The 26,030-nt window shown below is 32.5% G+C and overlaps 1 protein-coding gene across 4 annotated transcripts in view; it reads left to right on the forward strand.

Moving 5' to 3' along the window:
- LOC148623880 (steroid hormone receptor ERR2-like) overlaps positions 1 to 26,030 on the forward strand; it is a 45,683-nt gene that overhangs the window by 11,558 nt on the left and 8,095 nt on the right. For 2 of the 4 annotated variants that reach the window (XM_088566166.1, XM_088566167.1), the window contains exons 4-8: positions 6,160 to 6,709; positions 17,104 to 17,220; positions 24,618 to 24,728; positions 25,052 to 25,225; positions 25,466 to 25,738. In XM_088566166.1, coding sequence (XP_088422292.1) covers positions 6,217 to 6,709; positions 17,104 to 17,220; positions 24,618 to 24,728; positions 25,052 to 25,225; positions 25,466 to 25,738 — 1,168 coding nt within the window. In that variant the 5' untranslated portion in view covers positions 6,160 to 6,216. Of the gene's footprint in view, positions 1 to 5,847; positions 5,991 to 6,159; positions 6,710 to 17,103; positions 17,221 to 24,617; positions 24,729 to 25,051; positions 25,226 to 25,465; positions 25,739 to 26,030 lie in introns of those variants that run through there. The other 2 variants (XM_088566168.1, XM_088566169.1) reach the window with 2 other exon arrangements.

Genomic DNA, 26,030 nt, shown 5'->3' on the forward strand with positions numbered 1-26,030 from the left:
CTGGTTAAAATACCGCTAAAAGACAGAGTACATTACCGATCATGGGCAAAGTCTGAAAATGACAGGGCGACTTTACTCTGCTTTTGGTGTCGTCTGAGGGCGAAGTGAGTGACTCCAGGGCGACTATTTCACCCAAATGGCCCAGTAGCGTGAGCCTAGCTGTTCCAATTCCCTATGACAACTAAAATGATGTTTGGCCTGCTTATTTTTGTTGTGTTTTGTGTTTTTTACCAAATGAACAAGCAAATAAAATTAAGTACAGTGATGAAGCCAGGAATTCATAAAGGGTTGAGAAACTACTATTTTCATGATATTGATCTCTTTGATATTGCAAAACGAGGTGCCATACTATCAAAGGCAAACTTGGACTGATTTTGGGGGTTGTGACTTGAACTATGAGAATTGAGGGGTTTAAAAGGATCTTGAGTGATAACTTTTAAGAATGGAAGATAAATTTTTTGACAAACTACCATACATTTTAAAGAATGTCGGGATTGATTTTGTAGGTTTTGACTACAAGGGACCACTTTGATTCTGGTTGAATTCAAAGCTATAACAGGCTTTACTTAAGCCCAGACTTATTCAACTGTTTACGGTTCAATTCATTCTGTTGCATCAAATGTATTGTGAAGGGTTTCATTTAATATGGGGTAGGCATTGCCTAAATCAGCAAGCGCCGCGAGCTTTACCATACATGTACCGTCTGTGTGAGACTCGTAAAAATAAAAAAGGACATAACAAAAGGGGGGTCGACCCAGATGAAAATGTTTGCTTTGCAAATGTAATATTTTTGTTTATATCTAAGCAGCAAGTGAAATCAATATTTTTATTTGAAAACGAGCCTTGTTAATTAATGGGGAGTATTTTTTCAATAAATGAATAACTTGAGAATTTTTTTTCTCCAAAATTCCAACCCCATACCCCCTTTTCCCTTGCTCTCGAAATGGTTGATAATTTTATAGCAATTCGCAATAGTTTACATATTTTATCCCTTAAGGGCATTTCTAGCAACATCCTTTCAGTTTTGGCCCGTCAGATCAATCTGAAATATTACAGTTCTCTACGGATGGTTGGAATATTTTACACATATCATGTGATGTAAACAAAGTTCAGACGATAGCTGCAAATTCCAAACAAGAAAATGATTGCCTTTCCTATCTCAGAAAAACTATGCATTTCCTATCTCAGAAAAACTATGCTTCGATTTGAATAATATAATCGAAGTTATATTTTTTCCAAGGCGAGTCTCATTAGTAAAAAAAAATAGAGAAAGACACAAAAACTATCAGAAAAGATGAATTGATTTTTACTGAAACCTAATCTTAACGTATGTACATGTATTTTTATTTGTTTGGTTTAAGGAAGCAAATTGAAGCAAATGAAGAAATTCCTCTTGTTTCAAGGCTAATATAAGAATTGTTATGCCTCAGACTTAACCAACCTAGGCTTTTCTTGGCTCAATACTTGCATATTAGATCCTATTTCATTTATATATATATATATTACAGCTATGCTATTCTCAGGGTAACTGAACTTAAAAGGATATTGTTTAGACAAAAAAAAGAGACATAACTTCCTGTGTTAGTGGTAACTCCTTGTACATTGTACTGTTATGTGATAAAATACTAGTATAAAATGCTTGTCATTTTGTAATTGTTTGTGTCATGGACATTCAAATATGCATTTTGTCGATATGACGCATGTAACATTATTTGATATGCTGTGACAGAGTCATAAGAGATATTGTTAAGGTCTAAAATTTTAATATCACTGAAGAGATGTTTCTGTTAGTTCTATACTAGTCAAACAGTAGTTCTTGCCAGCAAGTAATTCTCACCGATGTTTTCATCCTCACCTTTGAGACAAGTTCATGTCCGAAATTAATAAAAAAAAATCAAACAGATTTCTGATATTTTACTCTCTAAAGTGAGCAATCATACTACAATTTTCATTGAGGAATAAAATTTTGGTGAGCAGATTGGCGAGAAGTGCTTCTGTCTTGAAAATGGTGAGACCAGTTATTCACATGGTTCAACTAAAAAGTTTTGGAAGCTTTTTCTTCTCATTTTCTAATGTTAATTAGGAAATGTATAGGTTGAACTTCCAGATTTTTTTTAAATGCACATCAGTACAGTTACATACTGGCATATATGTGTACACATGATTGTTGATGTGAAAAGGAAGTAAGCTGTTCATTGGATAAGTTTCATGGATGTGTCAACAAGTTTTGGCTTAAAAAATTATAGTAAGAAAGCATTTTATGTTGAATTTGTTAAGATTTTAATTAGCAGTCCATATAAATGACATAAATATCAGACAGGAGGTGATAGTAGCAGTCCATATAAATAACATGAATATCAGGCAGGAGGTGATAGATGCAGTGGGTCAGACAGGAGATGATAGATGCAGTGGGTCAGACGGGGTGATAGATGCAGTGCGTCAGACACGAGGTGATAGGTCCAGTGGGTCAAACAGGAGGTGATAGATGCAGTGGGTCAAGCAGGAGGTGATATATGCAGTGGGTCAGGCAGGAGGTGATAGGTGCATTGGATCAAACAGGTGGTGATAGGTGCAGTGGGTCAAGCAGGAGGTGATATATGCAGTGGGTCAGGCAGGAGGTGATAGGTGCAGTGGATCAAACGGGTGGTGATAGGTGCAGTGGGTCAGGCAGGAGGTGATAGATGCAGTGTGTCAGGCAGGAGGTGATATATGCAGTGGGTCAGGCAGGAGGTGATAGGTGCAGTGGATCAGACAGGAGGTGATAGGTGGTGCAGTGAGTCAGACAGGAGGTGATAGATGCAGTGGGTTTTTCTACACCTTGTATAACCACTACTTTAAGCAGGGTCTTAATTTTCAGTGGATTAATACTTAACTATTGAACTATTACATATTGAACAATTATTTGGTTGAAGTTTTGTTTACCTTTGTTTTTATCTAGAAACTTGCATTATAATGTCAGTCTTTGGTGTAACTTAATGTAAATATAAGTTTATTCTTTCTATTGAAAGTTTTCATTGCAAGGTATTGTACTTGACTACAACTTCCATGTCCCTTTTGTTCATTGTGATTCAATCAACCCTGCAAAAAAATAACTCATATGTACTGTAGGTTGTTCCATGTGTAAGCTTTTGGCTTGGTGGCACATAGATTTCCTGTTTGTGCAATGCTGTAATGTTTGTGTTACTTTTTTAGGGGTGTTCCATTTTTTTTCATACAAAAATGTACCTCTAAGCTTGCATTAATTCATTGGAATGATTTGAAATTCTGACAAAATTCATAGATGAACTTTCAAATTAATAACTTGAGTCATTATTTTAAAGCCCATTTAAGTAAGGATGAGCTCCATATCAGAACAATTATTTGCTAGTATTTGAATTGCAGTCTGAATCAATATATATTTTGACGTCATACAGTAGTACCTAGTGTGATCAAATGACCTTATCTTGCTCAAGGAGAAGATTAATTGCTACTCAAAATTGTACTAGATGCTGTCTAAATTTATGCATAAGACCAAAGATTGCTTTTTCTGGCTGAACTTCCAATAGTTGTCATCAATTACAAGCCTATTAGTGTTGCTAGTGAACTACTGAAAGTTTTGCTGAGCAGACAGAAATATCAGCAAATAAAGCAGCTTCTTTATTGTCATTTCCTTGTGTTGCTTTTAATCCTAATTTGAAGTTACCAAATAATAATTATCCAATTAGCCAGTGTTGTTATTTACTGTCTAATCAATTTCTGCAAAGAAAAATGTAGAGATGCAATTATTGCTTAAATGTCATCTTTCTTGTTCTGTTAACTGGTGCCTCTGCATTTCTAAATAATTGATTTACTCTTTTATTTTGGCATGGATTTGGTGGAACATAATTTCAGTTTTACCAACCAACAGTACATTTTAGTTGATTTTGAATTGTTAATGATTCCAGTGTTTTAAATTTTGTTCCTGATGTTTTCATTAAATGTGGAATAATAATTGAAACAAAATGAGAGGTACAATGTTAAAGATGTGTTATGAATTTCATCTTTCCCCTTTGAACATGTTGGTTTAATAAGTCAACATGTTCAAGTTGCTTAAAAGGGGATAACTGTGACCTGTAAAAAGTTACGGCTTTTTAAATGTTGTTACTGATAGTTGATAAGTTCTATTGTCCATTGGATTGTGTTATTTATGATAAAACTAGATTTCTTTTCACAGAGTGGTGATATTTCATCTGTATTTCTTTTTTAAGTAAAACATGACTGTAAATAACAAACCAGACCTATTGTAATTTGATGGTGTAAGGGAAAACTTTTGTATTAATACTATTAGTTTTAAGGTGATACACTTTGTTAACTAGCTAGAACAGATTAACAGAGGGAGGACTGGTTTTGGGACATCCCTTTAAAGTTGGTCTTAGTAAAGGTGATAGATTATAGATACATACAGATATGGGTATTGTACTACATTATTTTAAATATAAGTGTGTTTCTTCCAAAAACAAATCTTATGCAGTAAAGCCAATTAGGAAAATTTTATTGTCTCATCGACTGTAATAATTCATTCATGCTTGTCATAAATGAACTTGTACATAATGACAAATTTGAAATGTCATTTTGGGTGTCTTCAATTAATAATTTGCTAACTGTGGACCATCTGTGAATGATCCAGTGTACAGGGACCCTTACTATTGCCATTTGAGCTTAGGATTGATGTTATATGGACTAACAATCTAGACAAGGTAAAAATGCCAGGATATTTTGATATATGATTGTCATAGGATATGTTATCTTTATAGTACTTGTCTTGTTAAAGGGGGAAAACATGTCCAAAAATTGCATTGCAGAAGTGTAAACATAGTTTTTTCCTTTCGTCAGGTAGTAAAGTCAGAGTTTTTTTATTTTATTTTATCATAGAAGATTGAGAATTGCATAATTTTTCCTATTTACATATAGAGCATACCATACAATTCTGATACAGGTAGGAATTATGCAAATACTTTTACAGTTTTTTTCTCTTCAACTCTCTTGTAAGAATATAGTTTATTGGATAAATTCAGTATTATTGAAATACAAGTGTTCCATACAAAAGTTCTATTTTGATTTACAAGTTTAATCTAATATTTTTTCAGCATTTTTGAAGGTACATATTTTGCATCATTAATATGAATAATGTTTTGAATTACTTTTATATGGTTGTCAATGTCTGTGACTCAGTTAATTTCTATTCTGACACTTTAAAAGTACAAGGGTAATGAAAGATTACTATAAATATTTAAAGTGCATTTAATGAAAAAATTGTTCTGACAGTTATGTTTTACAATTGACCACAGATACATCTCACTCATTGTATTGTCATCATTTGTCAAAGAACAAGGCTATGAAGATTGGACATATTCAAACTGCTGGACATGTTATTGTCACTCTCTCAATATGAAGGAATAGAACATTGGTTATACATGTATATAGGATGCATTTTGTCCATGATCTTGGTTGTTGATTATTGTATTAGTAGTGATTTTTTTTTATTTCTTGTTTGTGTTATACCTACACCAGTAGTCAACTGACATTTACAAGTAAGATGAGGAGAATCCAAGTTTTCATGGACAGACAAACACGAATAATTCTGTTTTGAGTCATTTTGGATGAAGATTTGGTCAGATGATTTATATGCAATTTTCTGTGTGCTTTGCATAAATGATATTGGTCTGTCATGCTGACTGAGTTTTAAAGACAACTTTTACTTGCTGACACCTATAAGACAATAATGAAGTTGTGCATGAAAGATGCATGTTGAATTTATAATTTCCAAGTCAATACCTGTATTTTAACTATTACAGGTAACTGTACTGATAGTTAAATAGATTTATTTATTTCATTAAACCTACAAGATAATTATTGGCCTGCCGACCATGAATATATATTAACTATTCAGCTTACTATATGAACTGTAGTATTGAATGCTGATTATAGACTTGGCCATATTTACTGCCTTGGCAAACATTCATAAGGTAGAGGTAATGTAATTTACAGTCAGTATTTTGTTCCACAGAAGAACTTCACTGCCTTACCACAAGAGCTGCAAATTTAATTGCTATTAATTACTATCAACTGAAAGTGTAAGCTTGTCTGGAATATTTCTATTGATTCTCAGTTCTGATTTTTTTTTAAATGGACTCTTTGCAGGTGTAGGAGCAATCACTTCATAGCTACTTATTCAAACAGAAACATACAGAGACACGAATGGAGCTAGACTTTACTGTGAAATGTGAACCTGGAAGTCCCATTAGCTTTGGAAAATGCTCACAACTATCTTTGGAAGAAAGTTTTGGACGAGATGTATTTGCCGAATTCAATACGGATGGATATGGTTCTGACGGATCATATCAGGGAACCAGCGGGAATAATAGTGGTGACGTCTCCCCAACGGGAGAATCTTCACCAAGTGGATCTGGCAATGTATCTCCATGCAGTACAGACAATGGTGGCATGGATTTTGACAGTGCAAAATTAGACTTAGAAAATGGTAAAATTGAATTTGAAACTCTACGTTATGAATATGACAATAATAGAGTAGACTATGTTACTAGTTCATTTGTATCTGACAATGAAAACATAGATAGCAGTGATGGACCAAAAAGACTATGCCTTGTTTGTGGAGATGTGGCTTCTGGGTATCACTATGGTGTATCATCTTGTGAAGCTTGTAAGGCCTTCTTCAAAAGAACAATACAAGGTAAGCATGATGCAGGTACATTTTATGTCCCCCTCCTTACCAAGGGAGTCCTGGATTGCCAAGTACGATTTTAATTTTGCTAATGAAAGGTTTTTGTTATATTTTCACACTGATTTTGCCTAGGTATAAGTTGGTTTACAGTGTCAGCTAGATTTCTTGATATTGTTAGTAAATATATCACTCAGGATAAGATTTCTATGAACAAGAATATTAACCTTTGACAGCTTGCTTATGTTGGCTGATTATTAAATCTATTACAGTAATCCAAACATGATATTTTTATCTGCACTCATAGTACATAATTTGTAACTTTCACAGGGATGTATTCATCATACATGTATGAAAAAGACAAGTTCTTGTTTGTTTAGCTTGGTTTGTGGATATGTTTTATCTTACCCTTGACTCAATCATTTTGAATTATCTTTTATTAATGTAACTTGTGGTAATACAGTCCTATATTAAAGTACATTGACTTCTAACAAAGGCAGAATATTATAAATAATATGACAGTAGTGGGGTAGTATTATCATTCATAATTAATACACAAATTGCAACTAGTGTACAAAATATGTTGTTTATGTAATTTTGATCCTTTGTCTTTCTTCAGTATATCTACACCCATATGTTTTCTGACAATAATATACATTTCTCAGGTCATACTTCTTTAGTAGTCATTCACCTGTAGCTTTTAGCAGATAAATGACCTAAAAGTTGTTATTATAAATTTAACCTTGCAGAACCATCCCTTCTCTTGGTCTACATTTTTTTCATTTGAAATTTCATTTTCAGTAAACACTGTTTATTTGATCGTAGGATGTTTTACATCCTGATTCTGAATAGAAAACATCCTTTAATATGATGACTTAGTTTTTTCCTCTCTTTATCTGTAAGCTTTTATGTAATAATAGTCACAGAAGTGATTATTTAGGACTTCAAGTTATATGTACCTTAATCTTGTGTGAGTGGAAAATTTTGATGAATGAAATATATATACTTTAATCTGTGATCTGCACCAGTTTGATCAAGTCTATGTCCAGTATTTCAAACATTACCCAGCTTCAGAACATTTATGTCAGTACCCCAATCTTTGACCTCTTTATCTAATTAGACGTGTATTGTTAGTCCATCCTTATGTGTCTTAAAAGCAGCTTATTCTGAAGTGTTAATATTACAAGGGACTTCTATAACAATTTATGCTGAAATTAGACCTTCATGTAATACATTGTAAATTGTCACTGTTTTATTTATAGAATTAAGTAACAATCACCATCATAAAACTATAGTCTATGCTTTCCAATTTAATAAGCTAATGTTAGACCAGATTGGATTATAATTTAGTCACTTCTTACATCACAGAACCCATGATGAAAGAGAGAAAGAAGTAACAGGCACATTAACTTGGCATCTAAAGATTATAAAATAAATCTGGTAGAACTCAAAGACTTCTCTTCTTACTTAGTTTCAAATGTTACGCAACAAGAGATGTGCCAAGCTGCAGACCATAGGCTTGTAGAGATAAGTAAACTTGGATCAGTATTGATTCTAGCAGACCAAAGCATTGATTTGAGTTAGATTTGTTCACTATCTAGGAACATTTTATCAGTATTGATTGTCAGCTCTGGAAATACTTGACTCAGCTTAAGGCATTACTCTAGATGTTATCTCATGAATTGTGATGAATTTGTATAAGGTCATTATTCTATCTGAAGATAAATTTAAGTACAATCACTATACTTTCACTCTATCATCTATTTCAGTCTTCAAGTACTTGTTGGCATGACCCTTTGTGTGAACCCCATATTTTGAACATAAACTCTATCTGCTGTCAATATAAATCATTTTCACTTTCCTTCCTGTTTCATACTAAAATGATTTTGTGCCTCATGGTTTATGTTAACTTATGTCTTTTGTGTTCTCCTGGAAATATGTTTAACAGGAACTTAGTTAAGTAGCCAATACCAATGAACATTTTACTAGGACTTTTTTTTACAGAAAGGACCATTTTGACAATATAAAAAATGGTCTGCTTGCACAATAGGCTTCTAGACCATAATATGAACGCTCACTCTCTCAACTTTGGCAATAGTTTGAAATAGCACAAGATTTGACATACAACTATAACTTCCAGTTATTATTTCAACAAACATGGGTTTCCTTTCAATTCAAATTATGGCTTTCTAAACATTTTGTGGAAATAATGAAGCTTTGTGTGAATAAGTAGGTGCTTAACTCTTCTTTGGTGAAAGTGATGACTGAAATCTTTTAAATGATGCATTGAGTAAATATATGGTAGTATATTCTTTATGTACAAAGGAATGTTTATCTTGTGTTGCAGTCTCATAGTACTACAAGTGTATAATTTAGTTTTTCAATGATGTTGATTTTGTATTATCCAAACAATATCTGTATTGAATGTTAAATTTTTTTAATCCTTTCTTGGTTAACCAGAATGATTTAAAACTCATCTGTAAAACAATAACTACATCAATAGTTGAAGATCTGATATGTCCAGTTGATTTACATGTACATGTAGACAAGTAGTTAAGTGGGTGAAAGATTTATACATATACATTTCAGTCCTAAAACTTCTTTTGCAGCAAAGTAAATTCACTGGAATGGTTTCCTAAATTCTACATTTTCTTGTTTGACACAATTTGTGGTTGCTTTCACTTAATTTTGCTATCCCTTATGAAGGAGAAGTATGATTGAGATGCACTCATGTATTATTTGGATAATGATTTATTTTATTTGACTCTTTTTAGCTGCCACTCCCATTATTGCAGACAAATTCTTAATTGATTGAACAGGAAGTAACTAAAAACTGCCCCACAAGATAGTGGTAATGTTTTATCTATGTTAATAATAGCTAGTAATGGTGGCTATAAACATTAACACAGAAGATTTCTCACAATCTCAAGCACTGTCAGATGAAATAAGAATGGATTAGCAAATTGCATTATTATTGATCATTAATAATAAAATTTCTGTTTCTCTGAATGATCAAAATATAGAATTGAAATTTTGTTGTAGAAAGAATTTTTTTACTTAATTGGAAAAATGTGGAAGAAAAACTTGAAGAGTGAACATAAATTGTGTGTAATGGACTTTTTTGTGAAGAATCAATAGTTGATACCTAAATATAGCTGAGAATAAGAAGGAATGCCAGAAAACAGATGTTACAGGGGAGTGCATGACGTCTATGTTGTGACGTTAGAAGTTACATCATTGATCAGGATAATACAATCTATAACTATGCAGCAAAGGGCTTCTCTATTTTCTTCTTAATTATAAATTACCTAAGCATTGCTATTTTGATACTAAAATGTAGTGTTAAATGATGTCAGAGTACAATGAGTAAAAGTAAGGTATCAGTATTTTTTTAGATGTGGTAGTTTACCAGTAACTGAGTTATTGAATAAAAGTACCAAGTTCATAGAGAAAATATTGAAACAGGTTTGATAGACATCTCCTTGTAAGGTTTGGATGTCTTCAACATTTTTTTAGGGAGGGGGTGGCAAGTAAAAAGTAAGTTCAATTATATACAGTATCTTGCAGTCCTGGAGGAAATGAATCGAGAAGCTCTGATTTAACATGTTTTGGTCATCAACCTCATGATAGTTGTCCTTATTGATTTTCTATTAGGAATATTTTTTCCTGGTTTGATACTTTTAAGATTCATTTGTGTGAGTTTAGCATTTATTTTGTTTTACACCTGCATACATCTACTGATAACATTTAACTGTGTTTTTTTTCTATTTCTTTTACAAAGTCTGCGATTCCTTAGGTTTTGTTTGTTTGTTTGTTGGAGTTTAACGTCCGAGCAGCAATATTTCAGCTATATTCAGACAATGAACATGAAATGGATGATAAAATGAACATGAAATGAAAAAAAAAAGGATGGGTCACAAGGATAATAGGGTCGACAAATTTTGATTGCCACTGGAAAAAGGAGGATGCGTAAGGTCGGGCAATTTAGCCTCCTGTGGCGGAGCGCAAAGGTTCCTACTCCTATCGAATACCACAGCAGGGTTCATTAACGTGCGAGGAACGTGGCATCTTTCCCAACACGGTGCACCACTATGGTTTGCGGTCAGGTTTTCCGTATTATAGCCTGACAACCCCAGCATGTAACACGCCAGGGGTACCCCATTCCACCACCTGGGGCACACATCCCAGTTGCTCTATGGGCAGAGCGCCTAGCCCCCGGCTAGGTTTCTGAGCACTATTTAGTCGCCTTTTACGACAAGCTTAGCGCTGCTGCAGGCCTATTCTTTTAACACCCGGACCTGCACGGGGCGCGATTCCTTAGGTAAATAAAACCAAGATTGAATTGATTTTTATTTTCAGGTCAGTTATTCTAGTAATGTAGAAGGGTATTCATCTGTTGGGTCAGGTTACGATGAATTTTGAATACACAAATCGTATAGAATACTAGTAGCATGTAAACTTATTATTTTTATGACTTGATATTATCAAGTCCTCTGAAAATATGAGCTTTGTTTTAAAGAAAAAAAAATAAAAGAAGTATTGGTGATTTGAAGGGGAAACAGGAGGTAAATAAGGTGTTGTTTTTTTTTTTCATTTTATAATACTATCTAAGTGTTGATATAATTGTTGCTGTCAGTATTGATGAATGATCAGCCTTCACCCATGTTTATCTTAATAATTTCTCAGTGTCATTGTACATTGGTCCCAAATACCATGGTGGTTGGTCTATGATATGTCAAATAGTATGATATAACCTTAAATATGTAGTTGACCCACTGACTTCTTTTGAAGACTATCATTGATTATACATGCTTTGTTTACATATACCAAATAGGGCCAAAAATAAAATTTGATATTGAGGTGGTTTGGTACATGTCTGAGTATTTGCTGATTAGAGCTGAAAATTGTTCGTGTCAATGAATGAAATTTTTGCCTCATTAATTATTGGGTATAAGTTAAGGATGTAACCTTTCTACAAGCTATTGTAACAGAGTTAGCTAGTGTGTGGGACTCATATCATAAGTCTATCAGCTTGAATTGATGTTACTTTAGTGTTCTAGGATTTTTCAAAATTTTAGCTTACCATGGGAAAACTCTCAATGAAAAATTAGCTTTACCAGTGGCGGATCCAGACACTTTACAAAGGAGAGGTGCCAGCAAGGGTTCCTCAGAAAAAGAGGGGGAGGCTAGGACATTATTTGCCATTTTAATGTCAATTTCACACATGAAAATAACAAATTTTCCAATAAAAAGAAAGGTGCCAATCCCCGGCACCCTCTTTCTTGATCCACCACTGCTTTCCCACACTTGAAGTTTGCTTTCCTAACTTAAACTCTATAAATAATATCAAGTTTTCTATTTGCCAAAGGGAATGTGGGGCATTGTTATCAACTTTCCCACACCAAAATTGCACTTGCCCTAGCTGATGGGGAATGTGGAATCATAGAACATTGTTATGGTTTTTAACTTTTTGGCTTAATACATAAGAATTCTGTAACAAGGGCGCTTGAGCTGCACAATTGTAGAGGGATTCAGCTTTTAAATTGATGCAAGTAGGCATGTATCCGTTTATGACAATGCTACTTATATATTGGATATTGAATAATACATGTAGCTAGCTTAACCAATGACACATAACCGATCATGTTATTCACTAATTTTTCACTCTTTGAAGATGTATTGGTCCAAGAACAAAAGAATTTCTTTTTTGTTGATGAAGACAATTTATCACTTTTTAAGGACATTTTCATGTCACAAAATACATCATTTCAGTGTGTAATCAATGTTATTTCTAAATTTGTAACATGTCTGTAATTGATTGATTCCATAATAACCATGATTTGTTATTTCATGGAATGTTTTACACCTTTCTTATTAATTAACTACTCACCAATGATGATAATTGTATATAATTATTATATGCACTTTTTAACTCTCATCTAACCAGTAATATTGGTAAATGCTAATGATTGCTATGAAAATAGTGGTGAAGCTGGGTGTATATTACTTGCTCAAAGTTTTGACATTATTGAGGTACACCTACACAAATTGTTGTCAGAAGTGAAATGTAATGAGAAAGGCAGACAAACAAATATTGATGAACTATTATTAGAGATTTGGCATTTTCTCTTATGTTGTATAAAAAGGTTAACAAACTGTTGGATCTGTTTGTTTTCTTTGCACTCTGCCATTTAGTAAATGGGAGCTTAAAAAAGGTTAAATGATCTTGGAATGTTTTCTCTTGTCCTGACCCTGAAAACTGTTAATGATCTGAAGACAAATTTGTTGACCATTCAGTATTATGCCTTTAATTATGAGGTACTGTTAAAGGCTGATGTAAGTTATTTCTTGTATTCCTAAATGTTCTTCTTAATTTAAAAAAAAAATACAGGATCGAAAAATTTTCTGTTTTAGTATGTTTTTTAAAATTTTTTTTATTGCAGACAATAATGAGTTGATTTCCGGTAACATTTTACAGAGCATTCAACTTGTAGTACTATTTAATACTTTTGATTAATTTGAATCCTATAAGCAGGATTAAAATACAAACTGCACGTCAAGTCTTTCACTCCACTTGTTGTAATCCATAAAAATCATTTATGACGACTTAAAATAATTCTTATGTCTGTTATGAAATCATTAAATTGCTTCAAGCTTTTACTTGTGTTAAGCTCAAACCTTGAAATCTGATTTCTGCAATTCTTAGTACACAGCAGATAGTTATTATTGTATCTTGAGTTTGATCTCTTTTTCATCTTTAATTCAACTTAATAATAAGTTGGTTGGTCAACAGAAATGTTGGTGTATGTTAGGTCTAATTAGTGGCTTCTGAACTGATAGTGATTTGTTGTTGTCATCAACTATTCAATCTCATGACACAAATTATTGAGTTACTGGGATGAAATGGCCTTGGTTGAATGGTATTTAATCAGTTGATATAAAATGATGGATTGCACCAGGTATCTCATTGGTGCTTCATCACTATTAATTGAGAATCAGGCAAGATGGTTGTCATAATTTTCTTCCTTTGTGTATTTCCTATATAGTCTGAATTTCCATACCATATTATTGATTAGACATAAGTTGACTGGAATGCTAGTAAAACAATAGGGACCAAACCAGATCAACAACTATAGTTAACACCATTGAATTTGTAACACTTTATGGTCTTGGTTTAATAATTCTTTTTTTTGTAACAATAGCCTCAATTAGTCATGTATAGTTGATCTTCATGTATATTACTTTAAACATGATTATGTATACTCCAATGCTTACTATAAGTCCTGACTTGTGCCTAATTTGCACATTTTCAATAGTGCATGTATATGTAAAACTCCAATCTTATCAGATAAACCTGTCCTAAATTTCAGGGCTGCCAGGTTTCTTGGTCCTTCAGATTTGTGTGTCACTGATATAGTGTTTGATTTATCTGTTTTATTTGTGGGTAATGTCTTAAAAGAAACATTGGTGAATCCATTAATTGGAACATAAGGTACCATATCATTTTTTTGTTTGTGCTATCTTGTTTCAGTTGGTTTACCTCCTAAAGAGTCTGTCTATTAAACCATATGTTCACACAATGTGGATCTTTTGATTTTAAATAGATAATTGTAACTGTAAATGATTTCAGTTTGAATACAACACTTATAAACTACATGTAGTTACATGCTTAAACAAATCTTAAAGGGTTTAATAACTGCTAATTATTTTTTGTGTATTAAACTCCCTTGACTTGGACTTACTTGATAATTTTGTTTGCATATTAACAGATTAGATTTTTTATTGAGAAGGGTCTGGTGCAAAAGGAATTTTCTGATTACAGTATTTGCAAATCATCAGATTTATTTCTCATATTAAAGCTGATTGTTTTGTTAAGATTTTTGTTTTTGTAATGTTATGTCTTCAGTTGAATGCCTTGATTTTCCTTTTTCAATTTAATCCCTTCCATATTTTAAATTGATTCAAAATTGTTTACATAGAAATTGAATAAACCCATTTTAAGGTCATGGGAAAATTTTAGACCTCATAGTATTGAGTGTTTCATAGTTTTTAATGATTTTATTGTTCTGTAACTTAGTAAGAGCTACAAAGAGATAAGAAAAATAGATGCCCATAAAGAATTTTTGAAGCTTAATGTATTTAGTGGTTTTTTAACAAAAAGGACTTAGAATTTTTTGGGATACACATGAGTTCTGCACCTTGTGTCTGACCCTATTACAAAAGTAACTTTCAAAAAATGATAATTACAAGGCAGTTAATTTGGTCCTGGGAAATTAATCTAGATACCCATGTAGAGGTCCTCAGCTGTCTGACATTTACAGGATAAGCTACTTCAGAAATACAGTTTGAAGTGATAGTAACAATACATAGAAATTTATTGCCCAAACAATTGTCATAAATTCTATTTGTGATTAGTCTATTTTACTGTTTCTGTTTATTTTATGGAGTATTAACTTACATTTGTGAAGGTTATGTCAAGATTTGATGGTCCTGTTTTATGGTCATTTTGTATATGTGAGACTTTTGTATCATTTGGAAGATTTTTTTTCTATTTTTTTTGGAATGGGCATGAAATCTTAACATTTCTGGGTAAGTTAGTGACAAGTACCGGTACTAATATAGAAGTACAAATCCGTGGCATTTAGTAAACAGTACAATGGTAATATAGGTGTAAGTGAATTTTATAAATTGAAAATAAGTGAAGAAGGAGGTGAGCTACATATAAAGTAGACCAGTTGATCCTTACATAAAATTCACAAACTGCCAATAGTAGAGGTGATTCAAAATGCAGGAAAACCCTCTTAACAATTTATTATATGCTTAATCAATCTTTATATACATGTACCATACTTTTATGTACTGGTAATTATATAGTCCTTTTTTAGTTAATCTGTGTTTTAAGAGAAAACCATACATGTACATTCATATCCTACATGAATCAACCAAATTAAGAAGGATTACTCTTGCAAAGTGCTATCATGTGACCAGGAGCAATGAGTTTGTATATCTATCCCATAATTATTTGATTTAAAAATAAACTTGTACTGTTGATAGGAATGACTTTTCAAATTTGGTATGTGTGATACTACATAGTTTTGATACCCTAGCTATACAAGTTGTTGACGTGTGTAAAACTTTCAGTAATCCCTGTTAAATTTTCAGATGTGTAAGGGTGGCAAGAGATCTGTTTCCTATGGACACTTCTAGTTTGGAAATGAGAAAATTGTTTACACATGATAAAATGTAGTACTTTGTCGACTTAACAAGTTCTGAAGTTGAAGAGACCTAGAAATAGTTCCTTTTTTATATTTAACTCAAAAGTATTGAAGCAATATTATTCAAGTTTTTCACGGTGGTTATATACATATTGAAGATGTGCATCTCCTATTATGAATAAATTTGATAATTCCCCCCCTCCACACACATTTTGAGCATGTTAAACTTGGCCATTTTATCACTTTGTGATGTAAACTGTACCTTCTTTGTGTAATATGTAGCTTAAAAAGTATTGAAGCAAAATCATTCAAATTTTGCACAATGATTATATTGATATTGAAGATATACAACACATGTAGTGGAGAAGTTTGATGATTCTTTTTTTATATAATTATAAACATGTTGAACTTTACCTTTTTTTTTCAGCAGTTTATGATATTGTATTAGGGCATAACACATGGAAATTTGTAACCCCCACTGCATTTTTTTAAATTTGCTTAGTGTTTATTTTGAAAACAATTATGTGCTGACAAATATATGACATTGATGCAGATCCAGACATGTATTTGTGGTTTCACTACTGGTTCAGACATAGCTTTCTGTGTGATTGTATTGATTCTATTCATTGTTTGTGTTATGAATGGAGGTTCAGATCAGTAGTACATGTATTGTGATGTTCACTCTTAAGTGGAATGTTGTTGAGGTTGGCTTCAGTCCATTGGCTACCAATGTTCCATAATATGTACTCAGAATCTGTATTATTGTTAACTATTTGCACTTCCTCACTAAGTGTTCAATTCATAAAGCATGTTATAGACCCAGAGGCAAAATCTCTGTACATTTATTTACTTGGAGATTCCAGTAAAATTTTGGGATCTGAAGGCGTGACATAAAATGTGTTCTTTTTCTGTGACTTTATTCAATAAGTACATACTGCAGAAGACCCAAGAAAAGAATGCATTTTCATTACTCATTTCCATCCCAAGGTAGCTGCTACAGTCAATATTTCATGATAAGTTACTGGAGAATTGAGTGATACCAAGAAATATTTACAGGATATGGTGAAATATCAATAGCATTTTTGTTTACTTACTAAATATTTAGATGCAGCGTCTTTGACAACCAGTTGTCTCTAATAAACTTCATTTTAAGTTGATAATTATTACAAATTTGTACTTATGTCTTTGCAGGAAATATAGAATACTCATGTCCAGCTAATTGGGATTGTGAAATTACTAAAAGAAGAAGGAAAGCATGTCAAGCTTGTCGGTTCCAGAAATGTTTAAGGGTTGGAATGCTAAGAGAAGGTATGTAAATTATACTGCTCCATGACAATAAAAAAAAGTTAAGAACAGGTAGGTTTACAGTAAAAGGGGTTGTGAACAGTGAAATCTTTGATGATGAAAAGTATACGAATGACCTGGTTAAACTTGGTGTATCAGGTATACAGAATGACATTTGAAGGACAAATGCATCAAACTTCATTTAATGGGACCACAGACCAGAAATTGAACCATGGCAGTTACTAACATTAATTTTTTTTTATTTCTTTAAAGTAAACTGCCAGATTGAATTGAGTTTTATTGTGCTCTATAAAATTTTATGTACTGTTGATTTGTAACATTTGAAGATTAAGATTGACTTTGGTAGCTTTTGGCAGCTTTCTTTCCCTTGTAGTTTTTAATGAAAAATTTTTACATAATGTAGAGTACATATTTATTCTATTCATGTTCTAAGCATCTTGATAAGCAAATGGTTTACATTGATACCTTTGTTTACAACTAAAGATACAGGAGGTATGGCTTTAAGATGGACATTAATTCTACCATTTTGTAATCAAACAAAATTTTATGGTAGAATTGATTGCCTTTGAATGATTTGAATTTACACATCCATATTGAAAAGTAAAAATAGCATATATAATCCCTTGGCAAAGTGTCAGCCTTTTTGTCACTTCATCAGCATGGTTTGACGAACTGTATTTAATAGTAGAAATAACCATTTCATTGAGATGCATCAAAACATACACACTGCTGAAGGCTGCCAAGGAGCACTGACCTAATGGTTCATATAACTGTCAAGGACAGACTGTACTGTGTTGCATAAAGATGGAAAAGTAATTAGCAAAAAATGAAGCACTAAGAGAACTTTTTAACTTCAATTGATTATTTCCATCCTACTAAAGCATACTGTGTATGATATTGATTCTCTGGGAAACTGAACATCAGCGTTTCACTTTGTATTGATAGAAAATGAAATATTTCTACATTTCATTAACATCAATAGATGCCATAATATTATTGGTCCTTCAGCAGATGAGCTGAAAAGGGGGGCATCTGATTATGTTCTACCTTTCAGGATTGCTTGTGTCATAAATGTCAATTAAATGTTCTTACAAGAAAGAATATGGATTATATTGAAATGATATATTTAAATAAAAGTACATCCAAGGATGATTAGTAATTTGTTCTGTAATTAGCATTCTGACTTTAACTCTAATTATATGTTATAGTTATGTTAAATCTGACAGTTCCTTTGTTTTATCTTTATTATTTACAATCAGAATGAATTTATTACTTAACACTTCATAACTAATTACTTGTCAAATCAACAAAACCTAGTGATTTTTTCTTTCGTCCTTCAATCTTTCAGCAATTGTGATAGGTCTTTCATCAGTTAATATGGTAGGCAATTCCATCAATATCAATGCCAACCTCTAAATAAGTTTCCTAAGCTATCATCATTCTTGGCAACTTGTGTTACATTCTGAAAAGTACATAAAAAATATTAGAAATATTATTTACCTATCTTTTGCAATGCCAGTTTTATTCTCTACATGTGGAGTAATGTGGAAGGGGACATAGAAATACTGATGTATGTCTTGTCTGTCCGTCCATCACACTTGACTTAGTGGATTCAGCTCCTTAGAAACCTCTCAACAAATTTTGTTGTACTGTTATCTTTTTGCGCTGCCATTTGATTTGACAAATTTGACTGTAGTTATGGAACTTTATCACTTCCCACTTTTTTTTTGCAGTTGTGGTGAATTATGGCAATACAAAGCAATTTTGTTCAGGCTTTTCTTTTAGCCCGCCCTGTGTGGGTCCAGGTGTCAAAAGAATTGGCCCACAGCAGCACTAAGCTTGCTGTAAAAGGCGACTAAATAGTGCTCAGAACCCTGGCTGTGGGCTAGGGCGCTCTGCCCACATAACAACTGGGTTGTGTGCCCCAGGTGGTGGAATGGGGTAACCCTGGCGTTTTACATGCTGCGGTTGTCTGGCTATAATATGGAAAACCTGACCGCAAACCATAGTGGTGCACCGTTTTGGGAAAGATGCCACGTACCTCGCTCATTAGAAAAACCCTACTGTGGTATTCTCCCGGTGTAGGAACTATAGGGTTCCGCCACAGGAGGCTAAATTGCCCGACCCTACCCACCTCTCCCTATTTTCAGTGGTAATCAAACTTTCTCGACCCCATTATCCTTGTGTCCCATCCAATTTTTCATTTCATCATCATTTCATATTCATTTTATCATCCACTTCATGTTCATCGCCTGAGTATAGCTGAAATATTGCTGCTCGGGCATTAAACCCCAACAAACAAACAAACAAATCTTCTTAGCCCAATTTTGTTTTTATGTTCGTAAGGTAATTACAATCTTTTTGATATTAAAATTGAACATTAGAGATAGGACGAAATTATTTTGCCTTTGAACTCTCAATATTTTTATGCTTTCAGTTAATTTTGTTTTATTAAAGTAGACGATAAACATAAATTTGTATATCCCCCTAACAAAAATTAATTTATTTTCTATCAGTAATGTTGATCATATTCAATGAAATATTCATTTGTTTGAAAGTAATTTGATTTATGTCTATGCATATCCAAAAGGGGTTTAGAACCAATTATTTGGAAAAAATTGAATTTCTAATTCTATTACCAATAATTGGCAGCTTTTATGTCATGTATGTATAAATTTCCATGTAAACTTGGTTAACTAGAAAGGAATCAGTAAATATCATAACATGCCTGTGGTGGGGGCCCTTTGTACTACAATTGATTTGAATGCATTGATATATCAGTATAGATTGCTGAATATGTATTTGAAAATGTTAAGTCTGGAAATTTAATGATGTTGCACCAAGCTTTTAACATTGAATGTCATAGAGCTTCACAAAAAACTTCATCCATTAATAGGCTTAAAAGTCCTTGTTAGGTTTTCTATTTAATGGAGAATCAAGTAACAAGTAGTTATGCACTTGTAATGCACTTTGGACTTCTTATTTGATAAGAAAAAGATGTTTTCAGTCCTTCAAGATAAATACACAGGGTGGTCACCTGGTTCATTGACCTGTTTTCAGGTAGAGTATTGCGAAATTGTTTTCACAAGGCAAAGTTCGAAATATGTATGCAAATCATATCTGACCCTTTGTGTCTTACAAAAAAATGAATAGTTAACCTTGTGTTTCATAAATCTGCATATATGATCAAGATATATGATAATCATGCTTGTTGTCCTCTCTCCTAATAACATTGAAGGATTGTAAAATAGATCTTTATTTCATTTCTTTTTGCCTTTATCATATACTCCTCTGGAAAATTACTGTTTACCTGTCATATGTAACTCAGTGTAGATTCACATTATATAAAACATCCTAACTGAAGATCTTTTTTTATCAGTTCAATTCCTTTTAAAAAAATTGTGTTTCCTTTCACTTGTTTATGCCTGATCTTACAAATACCCTGAAGAAAAAAGAAAGAAATGTCAGATATTAATTTAGAAATGTGTTAATGTAAGCAAAAAATCAAATGTTAAGGGCAATAAAGGCATCATTGAATCATGACATGAGAAGGCAATAAATATTACCTTTTACATTACTAGGTCAATTTAAACTGAATTAGGTCGTTCTTAAAAATAGATTTTAATATCAAAGTATAAATAACCTAAGATGCCCAAAAACCTTACTTTATATAGATGAACCCAATATAATAAGGTGAATGTCATAGAGACTATGTTATTGTTCAGCCATTAGTTAGTCCATTTAGATATATATGTCTACCTCCTAGTACCATCACTCAAAGAATAGGTGGAATATTTGAATTACTGTGTCTATCAGTTGGTCTGAATTTCATTACAATTGTCTCAGCTTGATTTCATATTTGAATAGTGTGTGGCTTTGTATATTTATATATGGGGCATGTGTTGTGAGTGATGGTATCAACTATTTGTATGAGTGAGTGTATACCTAGCACGACGAAGCGTTGCTGATACAACAAGTACTATCTTTTAAAAAGATAGCTGACACAGTAAAATTTGTTCTGTTTTGTTTTGCTTTTTTTGCTTTTAATTTTCATCAGGAAATAACCAAATATCAGTATTTGGCAAATCTGCAAACAGAATTTTGATCAGGTGACCTGCGTTTCCAAGGAAGAGCGTCTTTAAGATCAAAGGGTAAAAAGCAAAACTATACTGACTGTGTCGGAAAAAATTAATACAATTTTGGACAAAAAATTCATTTTAAGTCCATTTTTCTGTCAACATGATGTACAATAGTTGGAAAAAAAACTTATTTTTTACACTGCTAATAAAACAATCAGTCCAAACCTTGATGAAAATAACTTATGGATTTGCATCTTTGTCATGCTGTAGTTAGAAAGGAGATTGCTCAGAGGGAAATCCTTGATAAATATACCATTTTATACAGCTACACCAAATTTATCTTTTGAACTTATGTTTAGACTTATCTTGTGGTTTTAATGTACCTGTTGACAAATTATTACTATTCATCAACTGTTTGCCCAGGTATAGAGGACAGATGTGTTTCCTTGTACAGCACAGTGCTTAATTATTTAATTATTAAGGTCATACTCTGATAGATCTTGACTGAATCCATTAACTCTCTTAGTAAGGTTAAGGACACACCTAAACCTGTGAATTTTTGAAGGTATCTTCATCTAATTATATCAAAAAGTTTTGAGGAAATATGTAGAAGACCCCTTTTTACATCAGTTTGTTTGTCTGTAGTTGTGTGGTTAAATGTCACATGATCATTCTTATTTTGTTGGATTTTGATGAAACTTTACACCAATTCACTATATAGAGTGTCATGGAAGGGTTATCTTGGATAAGATTATTTTAAATAATGAAAGCATAGTAGTATTAGATGAAGTGTCCCATATTCAGATATGCTTACCCTAATGATTGTTGTCAAATTCCTTACAATTTGACTTTTTATGATATTCAGATTTTTTCAGTTCCATTCCATCTACTTTTTTTATATATATCAGTAAATGTTGTACCAATGGAAAACCTGAAACAATGTTTATATTCATCTGCAATATGGATGGTTTCTGTCAATTAAGTCTGCTTTTTAAATTTTTTTATTGTTTTTTAAAGTTATTTATCTTGGGGTCTTTTAGTTCACATAAACAGTCCAAAACCACCTGGATTCTCAAGTCAACAAAATATTGCCTGAGGGGAAAAAATAAGAACATTAAGGTCAGTCTCTGACATGAGCTTGTCAGCTTGTGGTGGTCACCACCAGTTGAAGGTGATTTGATAGGATGTTTATCTTAAAAACCTGTAAACATCAATAAATTATCTTTTTGAAGTCTTAAAATACTATAAACAAGATAGCATGCTTAGTTATTAATTACAACAATAAAGTATCAAAACTCAAATAACCTGTCCTAGGAGTTTCTTTTCAGTAGACATAAAGTCGCATACACACATGTAAACACATGTTGCACTCAAAATTTCAGTGCTTTACATTTGCATAATTATTTATTATTACTCCACATTTTGCTTGTGAACGATGCCATGTTTACCGTCATAGCTTCATACGAGATCAAAATGTACCTCTTAAATATTGTACATGCATTCCATGTGTGATTTTTGTTTGTATGAGAATGGGAAGTTAACATGAAAAGATGAAATGATGTGTTAGCATTGTACATTACCCAGTTTCCGATTCAGATACAGGGGCTCGATTCAGACACAAGGGCTTGTTACAATTGACTATGTTGGTTATATAATATTCTAGCAGAAGTCCCCTGATTTTAGAGCATTTCATTGTCGTGCCATTACAGATGTTGAAAGCAAGCCAGAAATCAGTGGCATAGAATATTTGAAGATTAGCGACTTTAGCGACTTCGAAAACTTCAGAGTCAAGACTTGATTTATTTAGATGTTCTTTTTCCAGGCTTCAAAAGAAACAGTTTAATTCTAATCCCTCGTTACCCTTCTCTGTTGAATCGTTACCTTTCTGTGTTGAATCATTTATTCAATTTATTCATCTCAGTATAAACTGCAAGTTTAATTTGTTCTGTAACTCAAACAAGGGATGAATGTGATAATGTAATGTTCTCACAGTCAGGTTATGCAATAGAATCAGACCTAAATGGAAATCTTCATGGAACAGAGATTCATCAAATTGTCATTTTGTCAATACAAGGAAAATGTCAAACATAGTGTATAAAGAGAGAGCATAGGGAAAAGGGAAAAATTGATTTCATTATTTGTCTAAGTGGTATTGTATTTCTGCAACTATGTCTGGGCTTGGTGTAAGGGAATGTAATGAAGTGAAAGATATATAGGACAATTCTGAATTTAAAAAGAATTGTTTTTATATGTTGTTATATGTTAACAACTTGAGGGTGATCACTGGCAATGAATATAGATAGAACTCAAAGGAAAAACATGCAGGATAATACTGACAGAATCATATTCATAAGGCTATCGATCAAGTAGTAGGTGGCTATATGTTTTGTTTTTCAGTGGAATGAAAATAGAGAGGCTGAACAATAGTCCAGAATCAAATACAATTTACATTAAACAACACTTCCTTGGGAAAATAGAAGTAATTACTAGATTGTTAGATCAATAAAGATTTTCCATTCTCAGTCAATATATTTGCTCAGACTAGTCTCAGTAAGTTTCATATTAATGAGTATCATAAAACAATCTGTTATATTGTTGACTATGGTAACTTTGTATTTAACAGCATCTTCACTGCAGTTGTATTATTATGAGTAAGCATGCTCATTTCAATTGTGGGTTCAATCCCTGGCCAATTGACACCAAAGACTAAAATTGGTAGTCACTACTGCTCCGCCAAGCATGGGGTATTTGAGGGGATAGAGTGATGATTAGTTTACTTGGAGTTAGAATGATGTGTCCAAGTGGGTAGACATGCCTACCTGCAGGCTTTTGCCTCTGTAAGCAAGCTCAATAAAAATCCAGCTATATTTGAGTTTTTGAGCATCAAAGGTAGTTCAGTTCATTATTTGCCATGTGATACTACTGACATTTTCAAAAATGATTACAATCAACTGCAACTGTATTAGATCTGTAGTATGTAATACAATTTTATCTTGCTGCTGCCAAATACTTGGTGTGTTACCAATGAAAACTATGTTGTTAGGATTGTTTGGCTTACTTAACTCTTGATGCTGTAATTACTATGTAATACTTAAAAAAATGTGGGAATAGTATTATGTAAACAACAGAATAGTTGCCATTTTAAGCTGTTAACTTTAGGAAGTCATTGTCCTTTATTTTATAAAGAGTTAATTTAGTACAATATATTATTTTACTTCCAGCAGCACCAATAAGACAATTCTTAAATAAACTTAGAATTATGTGCTGTTTTACAACCAAGTTACATTTTACCATTTTTTATTTATTTTATTTTTTTCTTAGGTGTGCGCTTAGACAGAGTCCGAGGAGGAAGACAGAAATACAAAAGAAGTCCTGATTCTCAGCCTATCATTCAGCATATCCTTCCCATGGTTAAAAAAGCTTGTATAGAAAGTAAGTGATGAAGGAAAGGTCTTAATCACTGCTCCTTGATTTAATTGGGATTATAGATGTCAGGATAAGTATTCAACTGAGCCTGGTTAGAGAAGTTTTTTGTTTTTGTTTTTGGTTTTTTTTCAGTGCTATATGGCATGTTCTTAATTATTTGGAATTTTCATTGATTAAAGAACTTGGGTTTTTTGAGTTGCAAAATTTTATTCCAGATGATTAAAAGTTGTTGTAAATTATTTGGTTGATAATATTCACTCTTAACACTTCGACTGCTTTATACAATTGTATGTGTATTGTGTAACTGTCAAAGTTATAATTTCTTTCAGTATGTGAAAACAAAATCCTCACACAGTTAAGTAATATAGAACATCAGTTAGACAAGTTGTATGCTAATCCAGATCCAGATATACAAGGAGATGAAATTCGTTTCTTGGCAGCTGTATCAGATTTAGCTGATCGGGAACTTGTCATAACAATCAGCTGGGCCAAACAAGTACCAGGTAATAAAGCTGTAAATAGCCAACTTGAGAATTGCATTTTATCAGTAAAGATGATTTTATATTTAATCCATTTTATCATTACAACCCACAATTACCTGCTTCAAAGAAAAACTAGAAATGATTTTCATAGGTGTCTTTTTTACTTTGCTAAGTACAGTACTCTTTTTTCAAATTGAACATGTCGTATCAAATAAGAGTTCGGAGTATGAAATAATTTATGAATAGATATTTTATTTTCAGGATTTTGCAACCTTTCATTAAGTGACCAAATGAACTTGTTACAACATTCTTGGCTGGAAATTTTATGTCTCAACTTGGTCTATAGATCATGTCCTTATACATCATACATACGTTTTGCTGAGGATCTTCAACTATCACCAGAGGAAAGCAAAAGTTGCCAATGCTCCCTTGAACTTGATAATCTCACCAGAAAACTTGCCAAAAAATTTACAAATATGGGTGTTACAAAAGAAGAATATCTTCTGTTGAAAGCCATGACACTATGCAATACAGGTAAACTTCTGATAGGTTTTTTATATACGAAAAGATGCTTTCATTAAATGGGTTATAGAGTTATTTTATTTATTTTTTTCGAATATAAATTTCATTATTTTAACAAATATCAAATATTCAGTATGTAATGTTATGATTGGTCTTTTCTTTTTGTTTTGGGTAAAAGGGGGATAATCATTATTTCTGTCCATATCCCAGGTCTTGAACCAAAGCTTTTTTTTCTTTCATTTTTCTTTCAGGGAGATGCATTTATTTGATGAACTGACTTAAAAAATCTTTTTAAATAGTGATT

The sequence above is a fragment of the Perna viridis genome, chromosome 2 (assembly GCF_037379345.1).
Source record: "Perna viridis isolate PV_CMFRI_1.1 ecotype Kerala chromosome 2, ASM3737934v1, whole genome shotgun sequence".
Lineage (NCBI taxonomy): Eukaryota > Metazoa > Mollusca > Bivalvia > Mytilida > Mytilidae > Perna > Perna viridis.